The sequence below is a fragment of the Helicoverpa zea genome, chromosome 13 (genome assembly GCF_022581195.2).
Source record: "Helicoverpa zea isolate HzStark_Cry1AcR chromosome 13, ilHelZeax1.1, whole genome shotgun sequence".
Classification (NCBI taxonomy): domain Eukaryota; kingdom Metazoa; phylum Arthropoda; class Insecta; order Lepidoptera; family Noctuidae; genus Helicoverpa; species Helicoverpa zea.
Window position 1 is genome coordinate 4,682,635 of NC_061464.1, and position 26,201 is coordinate 4,708,835.

Here is a 26,201-nt window from a genome sequence, read left to right on the forward strand (position 1 = left end):
ACCACGTTTTTTTTTCGATTGACGTCAGAAGCAGTTTGAGGCTGTCAATTTTGTGACGTGGACTTTTAATGCAATTAACAACATATCTTGGCTGGATTATGATGAAAACTTTGATGCATGTGATAAGACTAACCTGCTTTTGACTGACTTGTAAACTGAATTACCTACTTCCCATACTAGGATCGGATTTAAAGTATGTAGCTTATATTTCATTTTGCTTATTATGTGTGTGTAAGTCATTTGCACGTGATGAAGTTACAAATACACACACAAATACAGATTTACATGCTTTCGTCTTTGTAATATTAGACAATAGAGGATTGAATATTTTAATGAAAATAAAACATAGTTTTATGAAAGAAACATTTTATTTTTTTTATAGTTTTTCACTAACAGTGCATTCACAGTTAAAGTTTCTTACGGCAAGAAACTATTTAATTAAAAATTAATAAGATACAAAAACAAAGGATACATTTTTAGAAACAGCGTGAAATACAAATAGCTTACATTGATATATATTTTTTCTAATTTTATTAGACTTAAAGATTCGTGACTATGTTTATTTACTACAGAAGGCCGTGTTCTTAGGCATTTACAATATTAAAAAATGAAGTTTATGTTTTTTTCTTAACGATGCACAGAAGTACCCTACAAGATAGATATACATTTTATAAGGACAGAGTAAAATTTAAGGTTCACGTTAATATACATACATATTAAGCCTATATGAAGTTTATATAAAGTTATACATATATGAAGGTAAAACTATGTATATACAGATTATTATGTATTTTCTAGTAAATGTTAGTCGTAGTTTTGCGAGATAATATTATTACGAAAATCTCGTTTATATTAAGTCTAGAGTACCTATTGTGGTTTTATATAAACTGTTAAATGCTGATTGAAATGGCAATATACTAACGTTTTTCTTAAGCATTATTTCGTACTAGATTACATGTTTTCTTTAAAAACACAAATGAGGCTTGAGTTAATGGATAAAAAACATTTATTTTCTATTGTTCTAGAAATTACCACAAAATGAGTTTTGAATCCTATACTTTTACTTATGTGTGGTAGGTACTAGAAACAAATACTGTATAGTATAATATTACTGAAGTATTATATTTTTCCTCTGTTTGTCATGAAATTGTACTCTTGTTCGTCATTAATTCAGAGTTAAAATAGCTGCATATTTTATTGTCTAAATAAAAGTAGTTAAAGATACATTATTTTAATATTAATATCTCATGTCCTATATTGAGGATGACTAGTCAAAAACTGTCTTTACAACTCTGCAATTTCAATATCTATTTTTTTTTTTAGAGAACTAGTTACCTATTATTATTATACTAGATACCAGTCTAAACTTTAATTATCCCAGTCCGAGCTCATTGCTAAATAACAGTCGTACTTGAACTGCTTAACGTAGTCCGTCCGCAGATGGGTGACCAATCTATATCATAATGAGTTCCTCCATGTTTCGGAAAAAGAGTTAAATACATGGCTGATATCAGAACATCTCTGGCGGCCTTTGTAGGCAGTTAGTAGCCTTTTTTTGTCTCTGGGTAAAAAATGCGATTACGCATTGCCCTTCCCGGAAAGTTTGACAACCAGTCTTACCGAAGAGTCGGCTAGGGATTCTCTCTATGTAAATACCTGGTACTCAGCTGTTTTTTTTTAATCCGACCCCATCATTATTGAAGTGGCAGATGATTCAATGTTGACAGGTTCAACTAAAAATATTAATTCTTTATTGAAATTGCAGAGCTCTACCAATACACACTAAATTACTTACTATTAGTGACTAGATGAGAATGTTAAAAATAACCTATGCGATATGTGGCGCAAACGCTTTAAAGCATAGCACAATGAACTTTATTCTATTAACCATAAGGTTTATAATTACATCTAAGCTAAATCACAACACTGCAAAATTTAAACATGTTTAGTGGAATGTGTAATGCTACGTAAAAAAGATTTGATCGATGATTATATTTTTAAAAACCTATATGTATACAATGTTACAATATAAATAAATATATGTCTAGAATGGGTGTCCGTCTTTTAGGCTAGTTTCATATAAAGGTTGTGTAAATTAAAAATAAACTGCTCTTTTGGTGTATAGAAATTGGCTTTCATAATCTCTTAGGCAAAGCCTTTACAATAAAATTAACTAGGTACGTATATTACATGTTGTAGCAAGAAACTTTTTGATAATAAATTATAGTTTACACCCGACATTTTAATAGCTTTTATTTATCGTCTCGCAAATAAAAATTAGGACAGTTAATTTGTCTATAATAATAAATAACAATCCTCGATATTAAATAAATATTTCCGAAAGTGAACAAGTGTGAACTTTCCCACATTTTACCTTTTAATAGTTAATTTCTTAAATAAATAAAGCCAACACAGAATATATATTTTTTGTTTTATGTCAATAAGTTACATAAATGATGTATTTATTTTGTGTTTTTTACATTAGAACTGTTAGTAAAATGAATGTAAAATGAGGTAACGTTACCCGTAATATTAAAAAATACAGTATTATAAAATGCAGCTTTTGATAGGAAAAATATTATTTTTTAACATTTTCTTTTAATTACAATATCTAATAGTATTCAAGGTATCGTAGTAAGCACATTAACTATTTTAGAACAAACGCTTTTTTTGTAAGTATGTATACTGTTCAGAAGACTTATTATTATGTACAATGCTTAAGACTATCAATAAATATTACAAACTAAACATTAGTGTAAAAAGTTTATAGTTTTTAAGATTTTTAGCGCCAAGTTATATAATCTCTTCAAATGAAAATAAATATAACATCAATTTTGGAATATCGAAATAATATATTTTTTCAATTTTACGACACTGAAAGAAAAATAGTTAAGAATTGTTTAGAGAATTTTTCGCGAAATTTTCCATATACTGCTTTTCATTTTTTTTGGTATCATTTCATATTTTCGTTTCTAAAATAAGCCGTATTATTTTACAAAGCAAAAACTAATCAACTAAAAGCAATAAAAATCTTTATTTAAATATTCCAAAAATCTATGGTAATGAGTCCGAAAAAAAACTACCAATATCCGTTCCTATACTATTTACGACTTCAAATATAAATATTTAATATATTTAATAATAAATATTTAATATTTAATATATATTTAATAATAATAAATATTTAATATATTTATATTCTAGTTAAATCTCGATGAATTAACTCTAGAAGCAAAAACGCAGTTTGCCTTAATTTATTTTTTATCTACAGCGTCGCCTTTAATAACTATGTAAGTCGTAATTATCCCAGGTTGAACTTTATGTACATATTCCTTAAGATTATATAGTAAAGCTTTACACTGATCACTATTATTTGTTACATCTATATGAAAATGTGTTGGTATAAACACGATAGGATAACATGAACTACATTTTTCACAGAATAAGGATGAGCGGAGATGCCATAATGCGGGTAGGTCACGCGCCTTCTTCTAGGTCAAATACGTGCGGTGGGCGTGACGAAAATGATAACTTACGAGAGAATTAACGAATTTTTCGGGTTATGTGAGACATCTGTCAACGATTTTTGGTACTACAAAAAAATTACGGATCCAAAAAAGTCGTTCTTAGGACGAAGACAGAAACGGTCCTCGTTCCTCGCACTTTGCCGCGCTACTTTTTTAGGAGATTTTTCGTTATGGCACCTCCGCTAGTCATTTTATTCTCCATGACATTTTTATATATTATGAGTTTAAAATCTAAGCTGCTTTCGCGACGTTTTTTATATCTTCGGATTAGCCTCGCTTACGACAAATATTCACTTACTTACAACTCTGCAGTTTTTACAGGCAAGAGTTATATGAGTATTTATTATAATATCAGTTTATTCCACTAAGTTCAACTATTAATTCAACCAGTTCAGCTTGCTAGATTTAAAACATCCGAAGTAATGTAATTTTGGAAAATCTCATGTTTTGTAGTGCAATTCTATAACTATTTTAGTCAATGCAACACAGAACAGCAAAATACAGCTGAATTTGGAAAAGTATTTTCAGAAATAGGCACGTTCAAGCAAACAAACTCGTCAGCTTTATAATATTTATCAAAATGTTGAATTAATAGTTGAACTAAGAAGAATACATAAACACACTAACACACTTGGTTAGAAAAGGAGCAGAGTTCAGCACAAAAGTATTCGCACACAACTTACAATCTTAGCAGAAACACACTTTACCTATAAATATGTAAAGAATCAGCATCACCATTTGCACTATGTATATTAATATCTAATAGAAAAGCATTCAGTATCAACCACGACAACTATAAAGATGAGATTCCATCGGTGTGTAACATTGTGACGCACACAATTTTTTCTTCTGGCCATGAAACTTTCCACGAACTTGCAACCTTTGTGTGCGAACTCACGTTAGCACTGGACTCGCACCACGCGTGCACACATTTTGTCGCGAACAAATGTGCGAATCAATTTTGGTAGAATCCAGCCATTGAACGTCAATAACATCAAAGAAAAACGCTTCAATACAATTTACAACAAGTATGCTTTCAAGTGACATTTTACACAAAAACATTTTTGATGAACAAAGTTTTCCAAAGCAATTACAAGTGAAGTATTTACAATGTCAACAGATCCATTCAATTTGAAACTTGAAACGATGTCGGTCTAATTTTAATTCTGCGTTTCAGTTGTTCTACTGGAATCGTCATTTTCTATGTCATCCGGCTTTGTTTGACCAATGTTGAAATCTTTTAACGCGTCCTGTATATGCTTGACCTGTCAAAGAATTTTTTATTATGATAACCTTTCTTTTAAGAGTACAAAGTCGGGAAGAAGGTGGTAGTATAGATCTTGTTACTGATTTAAGGGTAAAAGAAAAATATACACATAAATTCTCACACTATCAAACATTCATAGAAAATCATAAAGTTTATCCAATATCTGTGGAAACTGAAAAAGTTGTCGAAATAGAAATGTCTATATCTGAGTTTGATAGGATTGAAAAGTTATGTTTGTTGATACAAAAAGTAATAAAGTCGGCCCTCTGTAACTTATTTTCCGAAGCTAAAAGAAAGTTGAATGCGATTACAAATGACTCCGTATTTTTCAAATTCGCTTCTTCATTGTTGACTTTTGTTTTTTCCAAGCTATAAATAATCCCGTCAAAATAATGGTGTGTCATTATCATACTGCAGACCTCATAATTATAAAATGTCTGAGTCACTTTTTCATTTTGGCGTTTCCTTTCTTTTCAACCTTCACCTTATTTTCGTCGAAACCCTTTGTATTCTGCTGACCTTGAGTTTCAAGGTCATCTTTGTTATACTTTATAAGTTCAGAATGTCTACAACAACTTGAGTTACTATAGCAGTAATTAGTGTTGAGTACTTAATGAATATTCAGTGCGTTGCGTACAGTATTCAAAATGACTGTGATACTGGCTAATTATCTTTACAACCTTGCTTGGTATGCATTAGGGGAGTTTTGTTAAGAAATAAGCTTGCTAATATGTAAATAGAGTAGAAAAAATCGAATATACATTGCCATGTTGATGAACAAGTATGATTTTCTATTTTTTCTCCATAGCGTTTAGGTACTTTATGTAATTGGCCTTTACTTCTGTAGCCATGGGGACGTCCGCAACTAAATAGAAAAGGCCCCCAATCTAATTTTATCATCCCCCTCAAAAAATATAAGGTTGTCCTTGCAAATCATCATCTCCATCAAATCTGTCAAAAAGAATTCCATAGCTTTAATGTAATAAGCTCACCTGGGACGCTGCCGGGTCCGTGCCGGGATGCAAGTACTTGTGAAGAAAATAACACGTTCCCGGAATGTCCTTGGGGAACGAACTTGGGAGACAGGAACGATCCCGGGGCTCCATCTCGAAACCCGGGAATTTTATTAACCACCTGTCAAAAAAAATGTGCTCTGTAACGGTTTGACCTTTTTGGTACAAAACTGATTTCAAATTCTTGTTCTTGTTATTCACTTAATAAGTAATTTAAAGAGTGATTGTGGTCTTTTGGAGTTTGGCCCTTTGAAGTGCTAAAGTAGAAGCGTAGGATGACAACGATTTTCTTTGGATAAGTAATTTATTAAATCAAGTTCGGAATTAATTTATAACGACCCTGAATTTAGTCCGGGAATATTTCCTTTTACATTCTATCTAAACTTTCATATATTACAGGTTTTATAGCTAATCTTTTAATATTCAAACCATCGATATATATTTGCTGATTCACAAAGCATCGGTCTTTTATCGATATTTCAATTAAGTTCATGTCATGCCTAACCTGCTTGCCTCGTGAATATCTCACGAGGCAAGCAGGTTAAGAGGATCGTCTAACAGGGATATCCGCTCAAAATAAACCCAAGTAGATAATGTATGCCATCATAACATAAAATTTTCATACGCTCATAAAAAACCTCTAAAAAATGTATGCTAGGGGTCGTAAAATATACACCCCTTTCACGCCAAAAACTAATGGAACGTAATACAAAGACGCTTAGAGTTTCACGGAGTAGAAGTGACTGCCTTTTTGACAGCACTTAAAATAGGTGGCCTTAATCGCTGCCTGAATTCTAGGAAGTACAATTTTCCTGTAAAATTAAGGGAAAAAAGAAATGGACATTTTATTCATCAAAATTCTGGCGAAATTAATCAAAGACCTATTTTTAAGAGACCTTTGACTTTTACGATATTTTGTGTTTATTAGACCAACTTTTAATAAATAGCTGTTTGCTATATTTTAGAATTTAGATATTCTATCAAACCCCTCAGGATTTTATGACTATTTATTAACAGATGTATTCATCGATTTACATTCGCAAAACAAAACTGATGCAGTAGAAGTCATAAAAACTTTTATAAAAGTTTTAGAGCTAAGAGAGCATAATGACAAATAATGTTGAACTTGAAAATTGGCATTGAAACATCGCGTCAATCATTTGATAACAGATTGCGAAATGCGATTAAACTGATATCTATTCCATTTCGAACACATTATATCGATTTACGCTTTAGATATCAGATCAACCGAGTAATTGATATTTGAAGATATGAGACTAGTCGAAGTTACACTTATTTACATTGCTGAGTTAAAAAATACAGCATTTATCAGTCACCACTACATCTTCATGTATATGTACATTATATTAACTAACAAAAAAAATATTGGCGTTCTCTTCAATTTGACGGCAAAATAATAAATAATAAAGTGGGGTGTATTTTTTTTATCCAAGTCCCCAGTTCCCTAGCCTGACAAAAAGGCAAGAAAAAAAGAAAGAACTGTCTGTCAAAATTAGTCAATTACCCCGCTGTTCTATGAAACGGTGACTACTGGGTTTTCAAGACAAACGGGGTTGATAATTTAATTGACTATTTGATCACATCTCGAGAAGCTACAGATTCAACCGTGTACTTATTAATAAAGGAGTTTAAAGAAGATTAGGTTAATTGAGCATTCCCCTCTCTTTTTAAGTCAGATAAAATAATATATTCAACCCATATCACTGCTTATATTTACATTGCTTTCTGTAAAGGTATGTCGATTGAATTTCCATGCGTCACTTAGTTAGGTTGAAGTTCTGCTATAGATAAATCAATCGTTGCATAGCACGTTAAGATGCCAATCTGTCTTCCTGTGATTGATTGGACTGATTCTAACTATCAATAGAATTCCACCTGAGTTGGATTGTGGACAACCATTTAGTATTGAAAGGGATTCCAAGGCGTTTGAATCATCAACCATTTAGCTTTAAACAATAGAAATTAATTGTATACATGAACAAACAATAATCGAAAAAAGACGAGGTCCAAAAATTCTTCTTCGTCCCCATGTCTGGAAGTGTACCCAAAAAGCCACAATTATTGCCACAAGAACATTCAATCTTGATACAAAATCATTAAACAGAGATTTTGCGAGATGAACAGTTACAATCACCCAAGATCTCAGTGCTATCGATATTTTGAGTAGTTTTCTATAACCATTTCTTTCAATCGAAACACTAAAACATACCATGAACCATAAAAAATGCAAACAAATCTTTAGGAAGTCTTCCCTTTGGCCAATATAAACCCGCTTTAATCACAATTACTCACTCATAAGTGGTGGGACTGACGTTGATCTTCAAAGGCTCTGAACCGGACTCGAACTTGTTAGCAAGCGTGACGTTATGGCCGAAGAGACAATACTTCAGCATCGTTTTGCCGACAACACCGGCTAGGACCGTCCCTGTGTGCAATCCTATGCGCATCTGTGGAAAAAATAGTTTTTAGTATCCTAAAGTTTCACCAATCTTACGAAGGAGTGCTCGGGTAACTGGGTTGAGGTGGTCAGATAGGTAGTTGCTCTATGTAAAACAATGGTACTGCATTTGGTTTGATTAGAAACCGCTTCTACGATAGTTGGGAAAGGCTATACATATGATGATAACATTGGAACATGAGAGAATTATGTCTTAATATTTTCAGCTGTATTTCTGTTTTTTTCTGTCATAAGAACTTCTTCCCGACAGCAACAAAAATAGGATAAGCGAAATTGGTCCAGCTTTATACAGTCCAAACCTAAATCAGTGAAAAAAAAATCTTCAAAAACCGTCGTAAAACCAATTTTATCTTCCTCAAAACGTGTTCTAACAACCAAACCAAAATCAATCTACAAAAGAACGTGAAGACCATAAAACTGAGATTAATTTCTTAATTGAAACTTCGTAAAACTTTGATTAAGCTCTACGTCAACGTTAATGTGTGAGGGCAAACGTCGTTGTTTACATTCCGAGGCGGTCTGTTGGTTCTTCCAGCGAAGTAGGTTACGTGGATACACAGCCGTCTTTAACTAACCCCACAGTTTAATTACAATTAAAATTAAAAGCTTGCTCACTACAAACTTTGGGGCAACTTGTGTGATTACTTCGCATTTGTGAGGAAATATTAAATCAAGTGTTGAAATAGAACGTGAAGCCAGCAACCTTGCGATAGTCTTTTGTTTATTTAACAAAATAATTACTATTATCAATGCAAACATTATGCGTGGGCCTCTAAAGACGCCCACATTATTTTCATAAAAAATATTTCTAACAATATCTAATCTAAAAGGGACAGTTTTTGGTAGAATTCGTCGTCACAGAGAGAATTGGGAAAAAAAATTACACTCTACGACGAAAATTGTATCGAAAATACTGACAGAAAAACGTCGCTTTAATTTTAATGGCTACCATTTCAACTGGTACTACAAAACAGATTTAAAAGGATTGCGAATCTGTGACACCATTTTCAGTTAGTGGATTTTTTGCGTTCAATGTCGGTAAAGCTACACGGAAAAGGCTCGTCAATAATCAACTTTGGCAGCGCCTGATTGACGTTTATCTTTTCGGATTTTGCTTTGTCATTTAAGCTGAGACCACGGAGGAAGGAAAGATGAGGCTGGGACTAACTATAAGCTTAGCAACACGCTATGGCTTCGCACGTAAAATTTTTGGCATAACTAAACATTCCTTGTGAATTACGGTACCTAGTGGTGATAGTCGTACGAAGAGACAGACTGAATCTTAAAAAGAAGCATCAGATTTAGAAGCTCGAAAACTGAAAATAATTCTTCACTGTCAATTAATTTCAAATAGATTTGACTATATCTGACGTCCATTCAAAGATACGGCCCCAGAAGTAGATTTAGACATTGTCACATGAATATCCAAATAGCAAACATTGCTTTGTGATTCTCAATGCTTTTGAACATGATTTGTCTATTTATCTACCTATCTCTATGTACCAGAATTTATTAAGTTAATAAAATCAACCACATACCTTAATAGGATTGCCTTCGTGTGTCAGATGTTGTGCGCATGTCTCGACCATGCGCAGTGCCATCCACGCGATCTGAGGCGCATGCGTGTCGATCTTACGGTGAAGACCGCTCGCCACGCAGTATGCATCGCCTATTGTTTCCACCTGGACAAAATTCATTATACTATAGGCTTTTAACTGTCTTATAAAGTGGGGAGGAACCTGTCAAGTCTTCGTATGGATAGCAAAGTACTACCAAAATGCATTCTTCATCATCGTCAGTCTGATTATTGTACCACTGCTGGACGCAGGCTTCTTCTTACACAGAGAATGTAAGAGATTACCACACTTCCCTTGCCAATTCCAGACTTTTTACCAGTCTAGGTTTCTTCACAATGTGGGCCTTGTAATCTGGTTACAGGGTAAGATTTAAATAGCAAATGGTCTTCATTAAATGATTACACGTAGTTAAGAAAGAGGCTGAATGTACATTCTACATTCATAAAACGTTTAACGTTTAATACGAAACACAATAACTAACTAATTCCAATCTTATGCTCAATTTAAAACAATAACAACAGTGTAAACACACTTCCTTTCACAACAGAGTCTATAATACTTCAAAACGATTATTACTCGATAAACGTACCGATCCCTAACAAACGACTATTAATTACGTGAAGTGTAATTATAATAATGTTTTCTCCATTATTAAATTAAAGCAGGGATCACTTAGAAACGATTTTGTTTGTATTATTTGATCTACAAAGCTCGACTCCGGTGTCACTTGATTATTTCTCTTTAATGTTTTAATTTTAAAAGGAGATAAGTATCTAATGGGTAGATACTTGAAACTGATTTTTAGAGGTGTTGTTTAGAGGTATTTTTTTTTATTATTTCGGCACAGCTACTTCTAGAGTGATGCATCTAATTTTTTAAAGTTTTGAACGTTTTTAGGAGTCGGTTTTATTATTTCTGTAAAAAGTTACAAAATCTGAAATTTTATTTTCTACTAATTAAATTACTTGTTTTTTCCATGAACAAGATTGATATAATATCTTGAATGTATTTGTCCAAGAAACAGAATATAATCCTTTTGTTACATTCAACAGATACCTGAACTCAAAATCAAACCATACAGTCAAAAAAATCAAAGCCGTTATTCCTTGAAACAACATTGCACAAACGCCAATAAAGTATTTAGTTTCCAAAAGGGGAAATTTTATTTAATTACTAAGCTAATTGTATGTTCCTTGTTTCAAATTACCAAGTTACCAGTACCAATTACCAATTACCAATTAAAAGAGAGTAATTATACAACGGACTTCTACATATTACGTAAAGTTTGAAGGTTTCTCTACTTTGATGTGAAATTGTTTTACTATGATAAAAGACGTATATCTGAACATTTAAGATGGTAGTTTGTGTATACTTTGAAAGTCTATATTGAGCACCAATGACTGAAGTGAAGAAAATCGTCTTGAGGAAACCTGGACTTCAAAAGTCTGAAATCACCAAACTGCCTTGAGTGATTTAAACTCATTCTTTATCTGTATGAGAAAAGGCATGTGCTCTGCAGCGGGATTTGATTTGTAAGCTACACTAAACGCGGTCGCATCTCAGATAGGTATATATCAGAGTCGATATTTAAACATTTAATCAGGCTTACCAAGGAGTATAATAGAGCATACCACGTAACTGGGAAAGTCAGATAGGCAATCGCTACCTGTAAAACAATGCTAAAACACTGGCGGACAGCTGCATTCTGTTCGATAGCAACTGACTCAAACAAACTTTGGAAAAAACTTGGCAAAAACAGCAAAAATGACAAATATCCAATTAAAACCCACCTTATATCAAGCTCTTCGCAGAATATGTCATCTAACATGGCTATGACCATCGTGGGCGTAGCTGTCGTGCATATTGACGTGAAGCCAACGATGTCACTGAACAGCATTGTGACGTCACATTGAAGCGAAAGAGCTAGGCAGATGATTCAAAACTCTCACCTTATAAACATCAAGCTCTTCACAGAATATGTCAAACACGCTGTACAAGTCCTCTAACATTGCGATGACCATCATGGGCGTAGCTGTAGCGCATATTGACGTGAAGCCAACGATGTCACTGAACAGCATTGTGACGTCATCGTGGCTTTTCGCTTCGATCTTCTCACCTTTGGGCATAATGGGGATGTTAATGTTTGGGTTGTTGTCCCTAATAAGTCACCCTGGTACTATTATGTAGGGTACTTGAGAGCATAAGGAGTTAGCTACATAATTTTGTAATATTAAAAAAATCTACCGTGTTTTAAGAAAAAAAAATAAACAATATTAAAGTAGTAGCAGGCCTCTGTCACTCGACGTACTTGCGCGCGATAAATGCTTACCGCTCGCTGGGCTACCGGTAGCCCCACGCGGCTCAGGGCTTTCAATAGTCACACGCGCCGCGCGCGTTCCAATATTATTATTTTTATTTCGTGGCATGTTATGCTGTTGGTTTTTATTAAGTTTTTTAAGCTACCTAACAAACTGATGGATTATTTTGAGTTGTGTTGGTTTATATGCGACTATTGTAAGATTTAGAAACATTTTATATTTATGAACTTATCTAGTATTTCTATTTTTTTTAAATAAATTAATACTTATCTAGGTACTTTATGATTTTAACAACAGAGATCATTAGGTACTTATTTTACTTTAGATACCTACTTAGTTATTTGAACTGTATTGTGAGTTTTGTAGCTCAAAACACATCTCGAGTGTAAGTAGGTATAGTTCTGGTCCAACTTAATGACGACTCGGAACATTACGCGTGTCGCTACGCAGAAACCAATTTTAGGTATGTATCAACACTCGACGGAGTTGTACCATATGGGGTATGGCACTTGTGCTCGAAAAATAGTTGGAAACCGCCTTTGATTTTGTCGAAAGCTTTACTTAAGTACTTACCTATGCTTACGTATTAGGTAATATTTAGCAATATGTACCCATACTCCATTTTAGTAGGCAATACAATAGTTAACTAAAGAATAAAAAATCGGTAAAAAAACTTTTAAGTTAAACGGTTTTATCTTATGTGCACTGAAAACTAGAAAATAAAAAAATAGTTACTTACCTGTCAACCTACGTAGGTGGTCCCGGTCATATTAAACTAAAATAAAAACGTGGGGCCCATTAACTATTGCTGTAGTACTTTCTTCTAGAGGTATAATAGGTGTGGATTGCATCGACTTACTATAATCGTAACTGGAGATTTTGACAATCAATAATCAGCCGTAGCGGCTTCACCAGCGAACGCCGAGCTCATGATCTACCAAAGTATAAAGATATGCTTTGCCATAGGTAGGATTTCACAGGGGCCCCACGTTTTTATTTTAGTTTAATATGACCGGGACCACCTACGTAGGTTGACAGGTAAGTAACTATTTTTTTATTTTCTAGTTTTCAGTGCACATAAGATAAAACCGTTTAACTTAAAAGTTTTTTTACCGATTTTTTATTTTCTAGTTTTTAGTATTTAATGAAAATGCGTACCGAATATTCCTCATTCTATCTAATTCATTTAGTGTATCATTATTACACGGTCTCTTACCTGACAATTTATTACAATCTAATTCCTCAATACATAGCCCTTCCAGATACTTTTTTTTTTAACAACCCCAAAAATCATCACATGACCTCTCCTGCTGTGGGTCAGCAGCGGTGAGGGAGTGTCAGACTCTTGACTAGAAACCGTTTTGTTCCGTCGTAGGCCTTTTATGTACCAGGGCCGCGGTAACTCTTTCGAACAATCTCGCAGCCCAGGCAGGCCTTGGCCCTGTTGGGCCCCGCTGGAGTTACTGACAGTTTTCTACTTGTGAAGCCCTTTCATTTGATACCCGTATTGGTGGGATTGATAAAAAATTGTTATCAGCCATTTGGTAGCGGCGGCCATCTTAGATTTCAATTTTGCATAGTAAATTGTATTCTACTAGTTGAGACCTTTCATTTGATACCCATGTTGATGAGATTGATAAAACCTACGTTATCCGCCATTTTATAGCGGCCGCCATCTTGGATTTAATTTTTTATAGTATATTGTATTCTGTTTGTTGAGCCCTTTCATTTGATACCCATATTGATGGGATTGATAAAACCTACGTTATCCGCCATCTTAGATTTCAATTTTGCATAGTAAATTGTATTCTACTTGTTGAGACCTTTCATTTGATACCCATGTTGATGGGATTTATAAAACTTAAGTTATCCGCCATTTTGTAGAGGCCGCCATCTTGGATTTTAATTTTATATAGTACATTGTATTCTACTGGTTGAGAACTTTCATTTGATACCCATATTGATGGGATTGATAAAACCTACGTTATCCGCCATTTTGTAGCGGCCGCCATCTTGGATTTCATTTTTTATAGTAAATTGTATTCTACTTGTTGAGTCCTTTCATTTGATACCCATGTTGATGGGATTTATAAAACCTAAGTTATCCGCCATTTTGTAGAGGCCGCCATCTTGGATTTTAATTTTATATAGTACATTGTATTCTACTGGTTGAGAACTTTCATTTGATACCATATTGATGGGATTGATAAAACCTACGTTATCCGCCATTTTGTAGCGGCCGCCATCTTGGATTTCAATTTTTTATAGTATATTGTATTCTGCTTGTTGAGCCCTTTCATTTGATACCCATATTGATGGGATTGATAAAATCTACGTTATCCGCCATTTTGTGCCGGCGGCCATATTGGATTTACAATGTTATTGATATTACTATATTGTATTGTCATCGGAATTAAAGGTGTATACAAAATTTCAGATTAATCGGTTGACAGGAAGAGGGTGAAATTTGAATTACTAAATTTGACCCAAGAATGAATAAATAAAACAAACGGGGTAAGCTAAATAAAACCGTTTAATAAAAATATTCTTGATATTACTTTTTATTTAAAAACTCAGTTTTAAAAAAGGCTATCTTAAAATAAGCGTAACTTTGTTTTCCTACTTAAATATTAATAAATTGTAAGAAGCAACCCTAAGCACGGCCACGGCACGGTTGCGGTCACTGAACTGTGCGCTATCGCATTGGAATAACAATCAAGCGCTCGAGCTTTTAAGGTTCATTTTATAACGCATCTAGGAATTTGTAGGTAGTTGGGGAACTTGTAGGTGCTTATAACAGTAGGTATGGACTTTTTTGTATGGAGTGATTCATCTGTTACCTAGTAAATATTATATAATCTGTGTTAGTAGTAGTAGTAGTAAAATCGATTGTAATAATATCTTATAGTAAGTCTGAAAAATCCCACAGTGAAAACCACATTAAAATTGATTTAGCCAAACGTGAAATAATCGCGTATAAAAATACATTACAACTTGTTTTCATTGTAGTCGGTAAATAATAAGAGAACTTAAAGTACATAATTCGTTCTTGAGTTTATCTATCTTGTAGGAGTCCTATACCTAATACCAGTACCACACTAAAAGTAAAAATATAACTACAAGAACAATTCCTAAGTGACAACAACCTAAATAAATTACCTAGTACAAGCCATAACACGATGTACTACAAAGTGATTCGTCAAAACACAATCCCCCTTAATTATTCACTCGTGTCGTTATAAACTTAATGGAATTATAAAAGTTGGGCGCACCTGTCTCGTGAGTGTGCACTCAACGCACGATTAAACTTAGACATTTATGCGGAGGGAAAACTGTTGTGGTTTTGTGGTTTCTTTGATGTTATGAAGAAGAACTTTTAAAGACAGAATAATAAAGAAAGTATAGTTTTAAGGAATTAGATAGTTCCCACATAATACTTCAACATCTTCCTGCCCTTACCCTAATTAATTTTGCATGTTTTTTCTTCTTCCATACTCATTCTCTCTCACATCTGTCGTTATCTCAAGATTTTTTTTTTTTACAAAATCAAAAGTTCCCAGATATTCGTACAAACAATTTATTCTGTTTTTTTTTTTCACTTTCTTGCCTCATTATATGCTTTGTTTATTTACTGAATTAACAGGGACGTGAGATATAGAAAAAAATCTTGATAGTATGTAAATTCATATCGTGTCATCATGAAAACATTGATATAAAAATACAATGTCAGCACGTGTTGTTAACTTATTTTTGTAAGCTCTTATCAACGAAAAATATGATTGTATATAAATATTTTTGCGTCTAGAGACTTGAAGACAAGTCATTCCAAAATCTTCAGCTTATTCAGCATCACAATAATTCAAATTTTATTTGACACTTAAACCGAAACCCACGTAAACAAGTCTAAGAAATTATTCCGAGTAAAATTTTCTTCAGTCGAAATAAGCTTTTCTAAGCACTTGACATGAAAACACGCAGTTTACATGACAAAACGGCGTGATAAGTTGTGACGTCACGCGATCCGTCGGGCGACGATACAAAATGTCTTCCAGTGAATGGGCCACTTCAGTCTCGGTTTATGGATCGTAATAAGGTTTTGTGGAACAATTGGACCTAAAGTTAAGTGTTTACGTGGGGTAGCGATGCGTATTTGAATAAATATAAGCTGTATTATGGTGGGGCTTGTTATTGAGTACCTATGTAGCATCTGTGTGTTTGTAATGATAGAGCATTCAAAATATCCAATACCTATTATCAGTAGGTAGTGTTATTGTAGATTTTAAAGTATACTGTTACATTTTAGTGACTATAACAGCAATATAATTATGTACCAAAAAATAAAAATGATCTTGAAAAGAATAAAATAACTCCATTCGGGTTTTTCATACCTACATATATCCTTTTGTCTACTTCTGTGTCATTCACTATAACCACAGATGACTGGTGGTCGTTAGCCAGCTCTTTTCAGAGGCTTACAAAATTCACTGCCTCGTGTACATTGAGGCTTAATCCCTCTACATATCATCATTCCCGGAACTCAATTTCCGCATCCCTCCCCATTACCATTTAAACCAAAATTCTCCCATTATCACAAAACAATTCAAATCGAAACACGGAAACAAGATCGACTCCCAAAATTTCCCCAAACACCCAACTTGTATTCCCAAAAGGAAAGTTTTAATCAAACATAGTGCGTACTTAAATTAAACTGTACATAAATCAATTTCAAAGTGTACGAACCATGGAGAACAAAATTACTAGCGGAGATGCCATAAGAAAATCTCTTTAGAAACTAGCGTCACCAATAGGCGGGGGCCGAGGAACGTTACAGTCTCTGCCTTGTACGCTTTCGTTGGATCCCTCCCATTTTTTGTAAAAACCAAAAAAGTTGAAAGATATCTCAAAAAACCCGTACGCCTCATCAGTTCACTTGTAACTGTTCGTTTTGATCACGCCCACCGCGCGCATCTAACCTTATGGTACCTCTGGTCTACTGTTTCTCCTCCGTGGTACGAACTGGTAATTGACTTAGAAACTTACCTAACCATAACCTCTTGGCTATATGTGGAGGGAATATTAAATGAAGGAGGCTGACATTCTTTTGTCTTTCCTTGTCAACCGCTTTGCTTGCTTCTTCTATTGAGTTCTTTAGCTTGTCCATGCGTCTTCGGAGTCCATCCTGGTGGAAGAAAAGTAATGTTAGAAGCTTCTGGAAGATTTTTACACCAAGGATGGGTTACCATTTACCTAACTATAACGATAACCAAGATAATCTTCCTCACTCGCCAACTAAACCAATGGGCGACAATTTTACGGCTGGTTAGGATTTGGCTATCATTATTGCTAAATGGTGTGCCTAGTGGCGTCGTAACGTATTATAGCTCAACGGTCTTTTTACTGCAGTGCATGGATCTCTTTTTATGTGGACAAAGTATGAGCGTCAATGAAAATGCGTGCCGCAAGCCGTATTTGGTGTTTTATGCCGAAAGGTATTATTATTTTAGATGCATTGTTATGGTCTAGCTTCAGAGCCTATATCAAGCAGTGCGTTCGCATTCACATAAATCAAAGAATTTTAAAATTTTGATTTCAAGTCTTGAAATGTCTTCACGTTTTTTCAAACCCCCGTCAACTTTTAACGCTAAAATTCTAAAGCTAATAGATTCATCATCTCCTCGAACTTCCCCTGTCTTCACAAAGCAAGTTTGAAGTACCCATCAGACGTGAATACGATCAACAAGTGTGAACTTCAAACGGTTTTAAAACTACTTCTGAAGTGATGCTGTTGAAAGCTTCTGATACTTCTTCGATGCATTCTTGAAGAAATATGTCTTTGGACGCGTAAGTTTTGGAGTGTTTCCTTTTAGCGTTGTGTTTTGTTTGAAATTGCTTGGTAAAATATTCTGTAGTATAAACAAATGTGGATAGAGGTCATTATGCTTGTAGTATTGTAAGAAGAAATATTTCATTGCATTGAATAGGTCCTGAAACTACTGCTAAAAAGCTATGTCAGACCAGAGATAGTGTATACCTCAGGGTGACAGGGAAAAGTGCTTCCGGGAAGCGGGTGAAACCACGAAGAAAAGCTAGTGCTGAATACGTAATTCGATTATATTCATATAATATCAGGGACAGAATGTGAGTTCATTTATATGTGCGTTAAAATCCATAAATTGTGCCAATAAAATTGTCGCGCAATAACTTGATTTATGATTGAAAAGTTTTCAAAAATTCCTATTCAATTTTCCAAAAATCAATCAATGGACTGAAACTCAATAACGAAAGTTTTTTATGATTATGAATGTGGTAATAAAACTACCTCAAACATTCCAGATTTTTTTTTCACCCAGTAGTGATTATTGACACTCATATTATTATTTGCTGTTTTTTTTAGAAAATAAATACTGTATGTTAAAACTATATTTATAAAACAGGTTATTATATTAAAACTAAAAAATACTTAAATTCGTCAAATAATGAAATAGTCCTTTCTTATTATAATCCCTATACATATTTTTTTTTTTACAAAAACTTACGAAAACTAATAGATTCTTTCTTATTCCTTCTTATAATATACTTAATTTCAAAATAATAGTTAATATAAAATTCTTACCTGTGCTCTCGCCTGTTCTCCAACTAGGATGACATCTCTCGTGGCATCGTGCAGAGGAATGTCAGAAATGAACAGACCCCTGCCGGTCAGACCTTCCAGTCCATCAAGGAATGGAGACCCCACGAACAGGAGGGAGTCTGATTCAGCACAGAACACCATCTGACCCTTGATTTCAAGACCCTGTTAACAATAAAAAAAGAAAACATGCTTAATTCCAAAGATTTTAGCTGTATTTTTCCTTTTAAAGTTCATTATATTTCGATTGCTTTTTTAAACAACTGCTAAAAATCATAGTTTTTGTACTGTTAACTCTTGTGTTGTTACTCGTGGATTGCCTAGAGCAGTAGATAATAGTTTAATTAAAATAGAATATTGTTAAGTAATATTATTTTCAGTCATAATTCACTACGTCAAAATTTCATGCATTCTCATGTATGCATGGGGGGCACCCATACAACAAACGTGATTTTTTTGCTCATTTTCTAAATAATGGTACGGAACCCTTCGTGCGCGATTCCTATTCGCACTTGTTTATCTCATTTTTGTAACTTCCTTCTGAAAAGCGAAAGTCCAATTGACGACATCTATTTTCGCATTTACACTCCGGCGACTAAATCTCCACAGACCATTCCTACACCGGTTTTCTTTGAACGTTAAAATTCTTCAGACTTTTGAAAAGCATGCACAAAAAGTTCGTTTTTGGCGGACATATTTGTCTAGTCCAAAATGCTTTGACTGCCTTGACCAGAGGCGAATACTTGACACATTTTCGGCTTTCGGTTTTCGGCTAAACTTTGTGTGAACCCTGTTTTGTTTTTTATTTGTCATACCATTGCCTCTGTCCGGTTCCTCGCTTGTTTTGTGAAATAAACGCCGAAAATGCCTTTAAACTTTAAGTTTACTGGCAGTTTGGTGTGCATCCTAAGATTTTTTTTTAAATGTTGAATGAACTTATCGTTACCTACTAATACTGTAAATAGGAAAAAAATGTTTTAATGGTTGTTTTTGAAATTATTGATTACATTTTAAACTTGACACACCACATTATAACTGCTCCGGATCATAGAATTTGAAGAAACAGAATAGTTGTAATTTGGTAAGTAATTATATTAATCATGCAGGTCTTGATTTGTTCAACCTTACTTGTCTATTTGTCGTGCTAAAACTGCTAAAACAATTGGACCCATATAAAATGTTTGTCTACTACCATAAGCAATTTTTTCTTGGTGCGAGAAATGCCTGTATTTTCAGTAATGTGTTACGAGAGTACCAAAATACGAGTAAAATTTTCTCGGTCTTTTTTATGCCTACATTAAAAGTACTTAACTAGGTCAATTTTATTTTCTATACAGCTTTGCCCAATCCATTTCACAAAAGCCAGTTCCCGAATAAAAGCATTCTGGTAGATATTTCTGCTTTTACATTAAATGTAGCTGTTTTTTTTTTACAAAATCTGATTTCATTTAAAAGAGAACCAACGTATGCTTTCAAAATAATCGCAAAAAATAATAGTAGTCACCAAAATAAGAAAAAAAAATTATTCGAATGATAAATGATATTATGCCATCTCGATTTATTAAATTCAATATTTTATATCTGATCTTTCATTGTGCCTTTTTAATCTTTAGAGAATTACATTTTTAATGGATTGCCTTTCCAAAAAGAAATTCGTAAAATAATAGATAGAATCGTTTCTGAAATCATTGATTTGATAAGCTTAATTAGACATAACACAAGTACATACGTTCATATTTACGAATATTCGTAATTTATGTCATGTTTCAATACATTATTCTTTATTCAAAAAGTTGAATAAATAATGTAAAATATCCAAGCATAACCATATAATAAAAAATCACGAATAGGAAAAAGATATAAAACACAGCAACAAAGTCTAGTAACATTTTAGCAACGTTCAGCAATTATCCAAGGGACTAAAGGCTTTAAATAGCAGAACAAACACTGCCTAGGATTTGTGGCAGCTAAAGTGAATCCGGTACAAAACTAGGATTAAACTATTTCCATTAGTCGCGGTTTTAAGGTTAGGGAAGGAAAAAGGTTTTAGAAACTTGAAACTAATTGGTTTGTTTCTAAAACACGGGAAGGTACCCCTATACTGAGGTTATTTCATTCACTTAGCTTACGAACATACTGCAGACTTAATAGTCGGCCGACAGTTGTCCCGGTGGTTGTTTTTTTATAAACAGTTTATTCGGTCAAAATCAGGTGTTTTTATTTCAATCTAGCAGGTGGAACCTTTGATTTCATCCGCGTCCCGATATGACTGTTTCCCGTAGCCGGATGGTGACAAAAACTATCTTATATCCTTTTCCCGGGCCTAAGCTATCTTCAAGAATGATTGAGCCATTCTTGAGTTATAAAATGTGGAACTAACGCGACTTTCTTATACATATATTTAAATAAGAAGACAAGAAAATATGCCTTTCCAGCCTTATGAAACGTCACGTCATCTGTCAGTCAGAACGTAAACATCGGCTCCGTGTTTAGATAAACTCAATAAATCAGCTGTCGCATTATTTACATTGAAAGTTTCGTAAATGTGGTGTACCAAACACGAATTGTTCTTACAACTGTTATCCACCTAAACTATAGTGTTAATAACAATAAACAAATAATAAAAGGAAAACATCCTGAACAATCATTGGAAGAAAGAACAGTGTAATATCGGGCTTTGAACTGTATGTACTGTTGGATATTTAATAAATTGTGTTTAACCTTAACATTTGAGTGCAAGATAACAGTGATGATTGACTAAAATCAATAGAGGAGTGAGACAGAACAAGTGACTCAAAGTGATAGTGCAAATTTATAAAATTTTTAAAACTACCCTATCCTACATTGTTGATATCTGTAAATTTGCCAATACCAGAACTGTATTTCGCCAACTACTGTAGCGTACCGATAGCTCATCTTAGACACGGCTTGGTAGTAACATATTGCGCGGAGTGGCACGAGATCGAATCTCACATTCAACATTGACTTTTTGGTTTTTTTTTTCATAACTTTTTTCTCTTCGTTTTATTCCTTTCGTTTTAACATTGTATATTGTTATTCTTAAACAACTGAACCACAATGGCATCGACTAGGGAATGTTCTGGATGTCGTAATGTTCTTGACAGCGACCTCTGTCTTGGATGCTTCAGATGTAAGGCTAAATATGACCTCGTTTGTGCAAATGTTGCCACCTCTGATTACGAGCTAATGGACGCTAACCAAAGAGCGTCATGGAAGTGTCCTGAGTGCTGCAGCAAGGAGCCAAAAACCGGCAACATTAACACTCCTGTGCGTTCGACTCTATGCTCAGGCGAAAAAAATCAAGAAGAGGATGTACAGGGACAATCCAATGTGACTGTTCGCAAAAGGCCAACGAAATCCCCGCCGAAACCATCGCAGCGGCCACTGCAGAAACAGCAGCAGAAATTCCCATCAAAGCCATTGCAGAAAGCAGTAACGCAATCATCTCTGAAATCGCCGCCGAAATTGCAACCACAACCATCTCTTGAGCCGCAACTGCGATCGCCACAACTCCTGGAACCTAGTTATGTTACTGAAAATAACCTACGTGAGATTCTACAACAAGAAATCTCTACCGCCTTAAACAACACCATTAAAACAATTGTAGAGACCGAGTTTAAGAATGTCCTCGACAAAATAGATGGTTTCCGGGACTCTCTTGAATTTATAAGCACAAAATATGAAGAGATAAAATCTAAACTTGAAAGTGAAACTGTATTTATCAGAGAACTAAAAAGTGATAACGAGAAGCTTAAAACAACCGTTAGAGATCTTACTGCCAGGCTGAACGTTGTTGAACTACATATGAGAGAAAGTAACATCGAAATAAATGGTATCCCGGAAAGTCGATCTGAAAATTTGGTTACTACCGTCATTCAACTGTCCAAAGTCATCGAAAATCCGCTTACTGGCGAAGACATTCAACATGCTGTCAGAGTCGCTAAAATTAGCAATGACAATCCACGTCCTCGGCCAGTGATTGTTAAGCTACGCAGTCCTCGTTCCCGAGATAGCATCTTAGCCGCGGTCAGTAAATTTAATCATAAGGATCCCGAGAAGAAGCTCTGCACGCAGCATCTTGGAATTGGAGGAGCTGTAAGCCCTGTCTACGTTTCTGAACATTTGACTCCGGCACTTAAATCACTCCACGCTGCAACTCGTATAAAAGCCCGGGAAACGTCTTACAAATTTGTATGGGTTCGCAATGGACGAATTTTTGCTCGGAAATCAGTGGAACATCAAGCTATAGCAATTAAAAGTGTGGATAGTCTTAAGCTTTTAGTTTAAGTTGTTAATGTATTTTGCTAATAATGAATTGATGTATTTTATAATCGCAATGCTTGACATATACTACCAGAACGTGCAGGGCCTAAGAACTAAGACTAACGAGGTTTCAAAAAATATTGTGATGTCGAATTACAAGATTATTGCATTTACTGAAACCTGGCTCAATTCAAATATTTCTAATCACGAATTGTTCGATGATAGATACGTTGTTTATCGCAGGGACCGATCAAGCAGTAGTAATCCTAAAAAGGACGGCGGAGCACTATGGGAAAGCCCCATACAAGGCCGTCTCAAAACCGTTTCACCTGAAAGTCATTGTTATGGAGTAAAACTAATTAATTAATTTAGTCTTATAAATAAGCTTTCTTTTCTATATTTTTTAAATTATTTTTTGCTAACCATAATGTATAAAAAAAAGGCATCAAAGCTAACCCATGTTCAATGATGTGATTTTGGCACAATACATTACTACAATTCAACGCCACATTACTCGAAAGTTTTTGATTTAATGTATAAGTATTATACATTTTTGAAATGCTTATAATCTCCTCATAACGTTTCGTAAATAATATTATGTATAATAAATAAATAAATAAAAATTAACCAATGTAGTTTAAGATGGTATAATTTTCGGGTTACTTTTTTTTTTAATGAGACTTACCCGGTTGCCGCTGTTTGCCGATGTCGAGATATTTGTTGTATTACGATCTTTATACATTAGTTTACACAAGGAGAAAAAAAAAAGTTGCGCATACTTGCGCCTTTTCTGACACGGTGCCAAAACATATCGCGAGATAAAAAAAATATTTTTTTCCAATATGTTTTTACTTCTCACATAATCATCTGTTATCTATTGTGTCAAATTGATAAAATGGTCATTACAGTGATGAGTATTATTAATAGTTATTTGTGGTTTTGATATTGTTTTGACCACCTTGTATGATAAAATATGGTCACTTTATCTATTAGGGTCAAGTTAAAAACAGGTTGGTTATGGGAAGAATGCAAATATTAGTTTCTTATCTTTTTGCACATAGCACTATTTAATTGGCCTATAAAAGAAAGGCGAACCCTGAAACATCCACAGTTGTTCGTCAGAAATTCAGTTGCTTTTAAAAAGCAGTTCAAACCTATTTTCAAATATTCACAGAAGTTATCTGATTTGAAAATAATGGGTGAATTTGTTTGTAGTAAACGAGAGTTGTGCAATTTGTTGATAAATGGGAATAATATAGAAGACTACTTGCATGAAAATTTCAATTTGTCACCAGACGATATGGCTACTGTGATCTCCTACATTCAAAGAAACTTGGTGTCTTAATGTAACGAACGCTGGAGAAATGCATCCCGGAAAAGAGAACGCTTTGAAAGTAAGAACGTCGACTGGTTAAATGGTGAATTTCGTGTTCCACTGGAGTGTCGAGTCACAGTTAATGACCCTAATACATCTGGAAGCAGTGCAGGTGGCAGACCATCGAAACCATACGAAGCATCTTCAGAAAAAACAAAGAAACGAAAAAACATGCAATTAATACAAGAGTACGGATTGGAGTGTGTGCTCAATGCATAATACTCAGGAGTTGCGGTCTATGGGTGAGACCGAGGAGGCCACTATTGTTAATATTATACGAACTGCGCCAAAAAATGATAAGAAAAAGTTTCTTAAATTCATAACTGAGAACCCTGAAGACGTTACACCTTTTACAAAGGAAGAAGCACTACGGACATTTATTGACTTAGACCTTAACAAAGAACAGTATGGGAAACTTCGAATTTGTTTGGCGGACAAAAACTGCTCAGTGTTTCCTTCTTATCCAACTTTAGCCGAAGCGAAGAAGATGTGTTACCCACCAGATTCGAGCATAACCATTACTAACATAAGTGCAAAAGTCAATCTGCAGGACTTATTGGATCATACTGTAGCACGTATATTACTAATTGGTTCAGTTTACAAAAACGGTTTAAGACAGTTGAAACTATTCTGCAAATGGGGTTGTGACGGGTCATCAGGGCAAAGTGAATACAAGCAAGTTTTGCCCGAAGAAAGCGATTTCATATCAGATGCGAACCTTTTTATTGCTTCACTTGTACCCATTAAACTCATAGATGTGACAACTAATATCGTTATTTGGAAAAATGAAGCTTGCTCATCCGTAAGATATTGCCGACCTATATTAATAGAATTTGCCAAAGAAACTCCTGAAAAAACCGCGTCTGTTGTGGCTGATATCAAAAATCAAATTAAAAACCTGTCCCTTTCCATGATAAATAAGAATGGTGAAGTAATTGAAATTACTCAAGACCTATTTTTAACCATGATTGATGGTAAAGTAGCACAAGTTTTAACTGAAACTCCTTCGAGCGCTTCTTGTACAATTTGTGGTGCTACTCCTCGGCAAATGAATAACTTAGAGGCAGTTAGGACACGATATGTGAATGAAAGTTCATTTCAATATGGACTGTCAACACTACACGCTTGGATTAGAAGCATGGAGATGATTTTACACATTTCCTATAACTTGTCTTTCCAAAAGTGGTCAGCCACTACACCAGAAAATAAAAAAAACAAAGACGAAAAGAAAAAAGTGGTACAAAAGCGGTTTAGGGAGGAAATGGGACTGCATATCGATAAACCTCGACAAGGCACTGGAAATAGTAATGATGGAAACACAGCTCGGAGATTTTTTCAGAATTACTCTTGCTCTGCAAACATTACAGGTGTAGACGTAGAACTTATAAAACGAATGTACATTATACTACAAACTATGTCATCTGGAATGGCTATTGATTCAAAAAAGTTCGGTGAATACGCATATAGTACCGCCCAACTGTACGTAAATATTTATAATTGGTATTATATGCCTTCCTCCGTACATAAAATACTTATTCACGGAGAAAAAATCATTGAGTACTATGCTATTTTACCTATCGGACAATTGTCCGAAGACGCTCAAGAATCCCGCAACAAGGATTACAAAAAGTTTAGACTTCATCATTCTAGAAAGTGTTCAAGAGCGGCTACCAATACAGACGTTTTCCATACCTTATTGTACACTTCTGATCCATATATATCAAGTTTGAGAA

The 26,201-nt window shown here is 34.3% G+C and overlaps 1 protein-coding gene across 1 annotated transcript in view; it reads right to left on the reverse strand.

The window, feature by feature from the left end:
* Window positions 1–349: 349 nt before the first annotated feature.
* LOC124635532 (head-specific guanylate cyclase) overlaps window positions 350–26,201 on the reverse strand; it is a 106,137-nt gene continuing 80,285 nt past the window's right edge. Inside the window, exons 9-15 of the mRNA XM_047171436.1 lie at window positions 18,795–18,974; window positions 17,222–17,360; window positions 11,813–11,979; window positions 9,825–9,968; window positions 8,121–8,275; window positions 5,787–5,928; window positions 350–4,792 (exon numbers count right to left, since the gene is read on the reverse strand). Coding sequence (XP_047027392.1) covers window positions 4,688–4,792; window positions 5,787–5,928; window positions 8,121–8,275; window positions 9,825–9,968; window positions 11,813–11,979; window positions 17,222–17,360; window positions 18,795–18,974 — 1,032 coding nt within the window. The 3' untranslated portion in view covers window positions 350–4,687. The remainder of the gene's footprint in view (window positions 4,793–5,786; window positions 5,929–8,120; window positions 8,276–9,824; window positions 9,969–11,812; window positions 11,980–17,221; window positions 17,361–18,794; window positions 18,975–26,201) is intronic.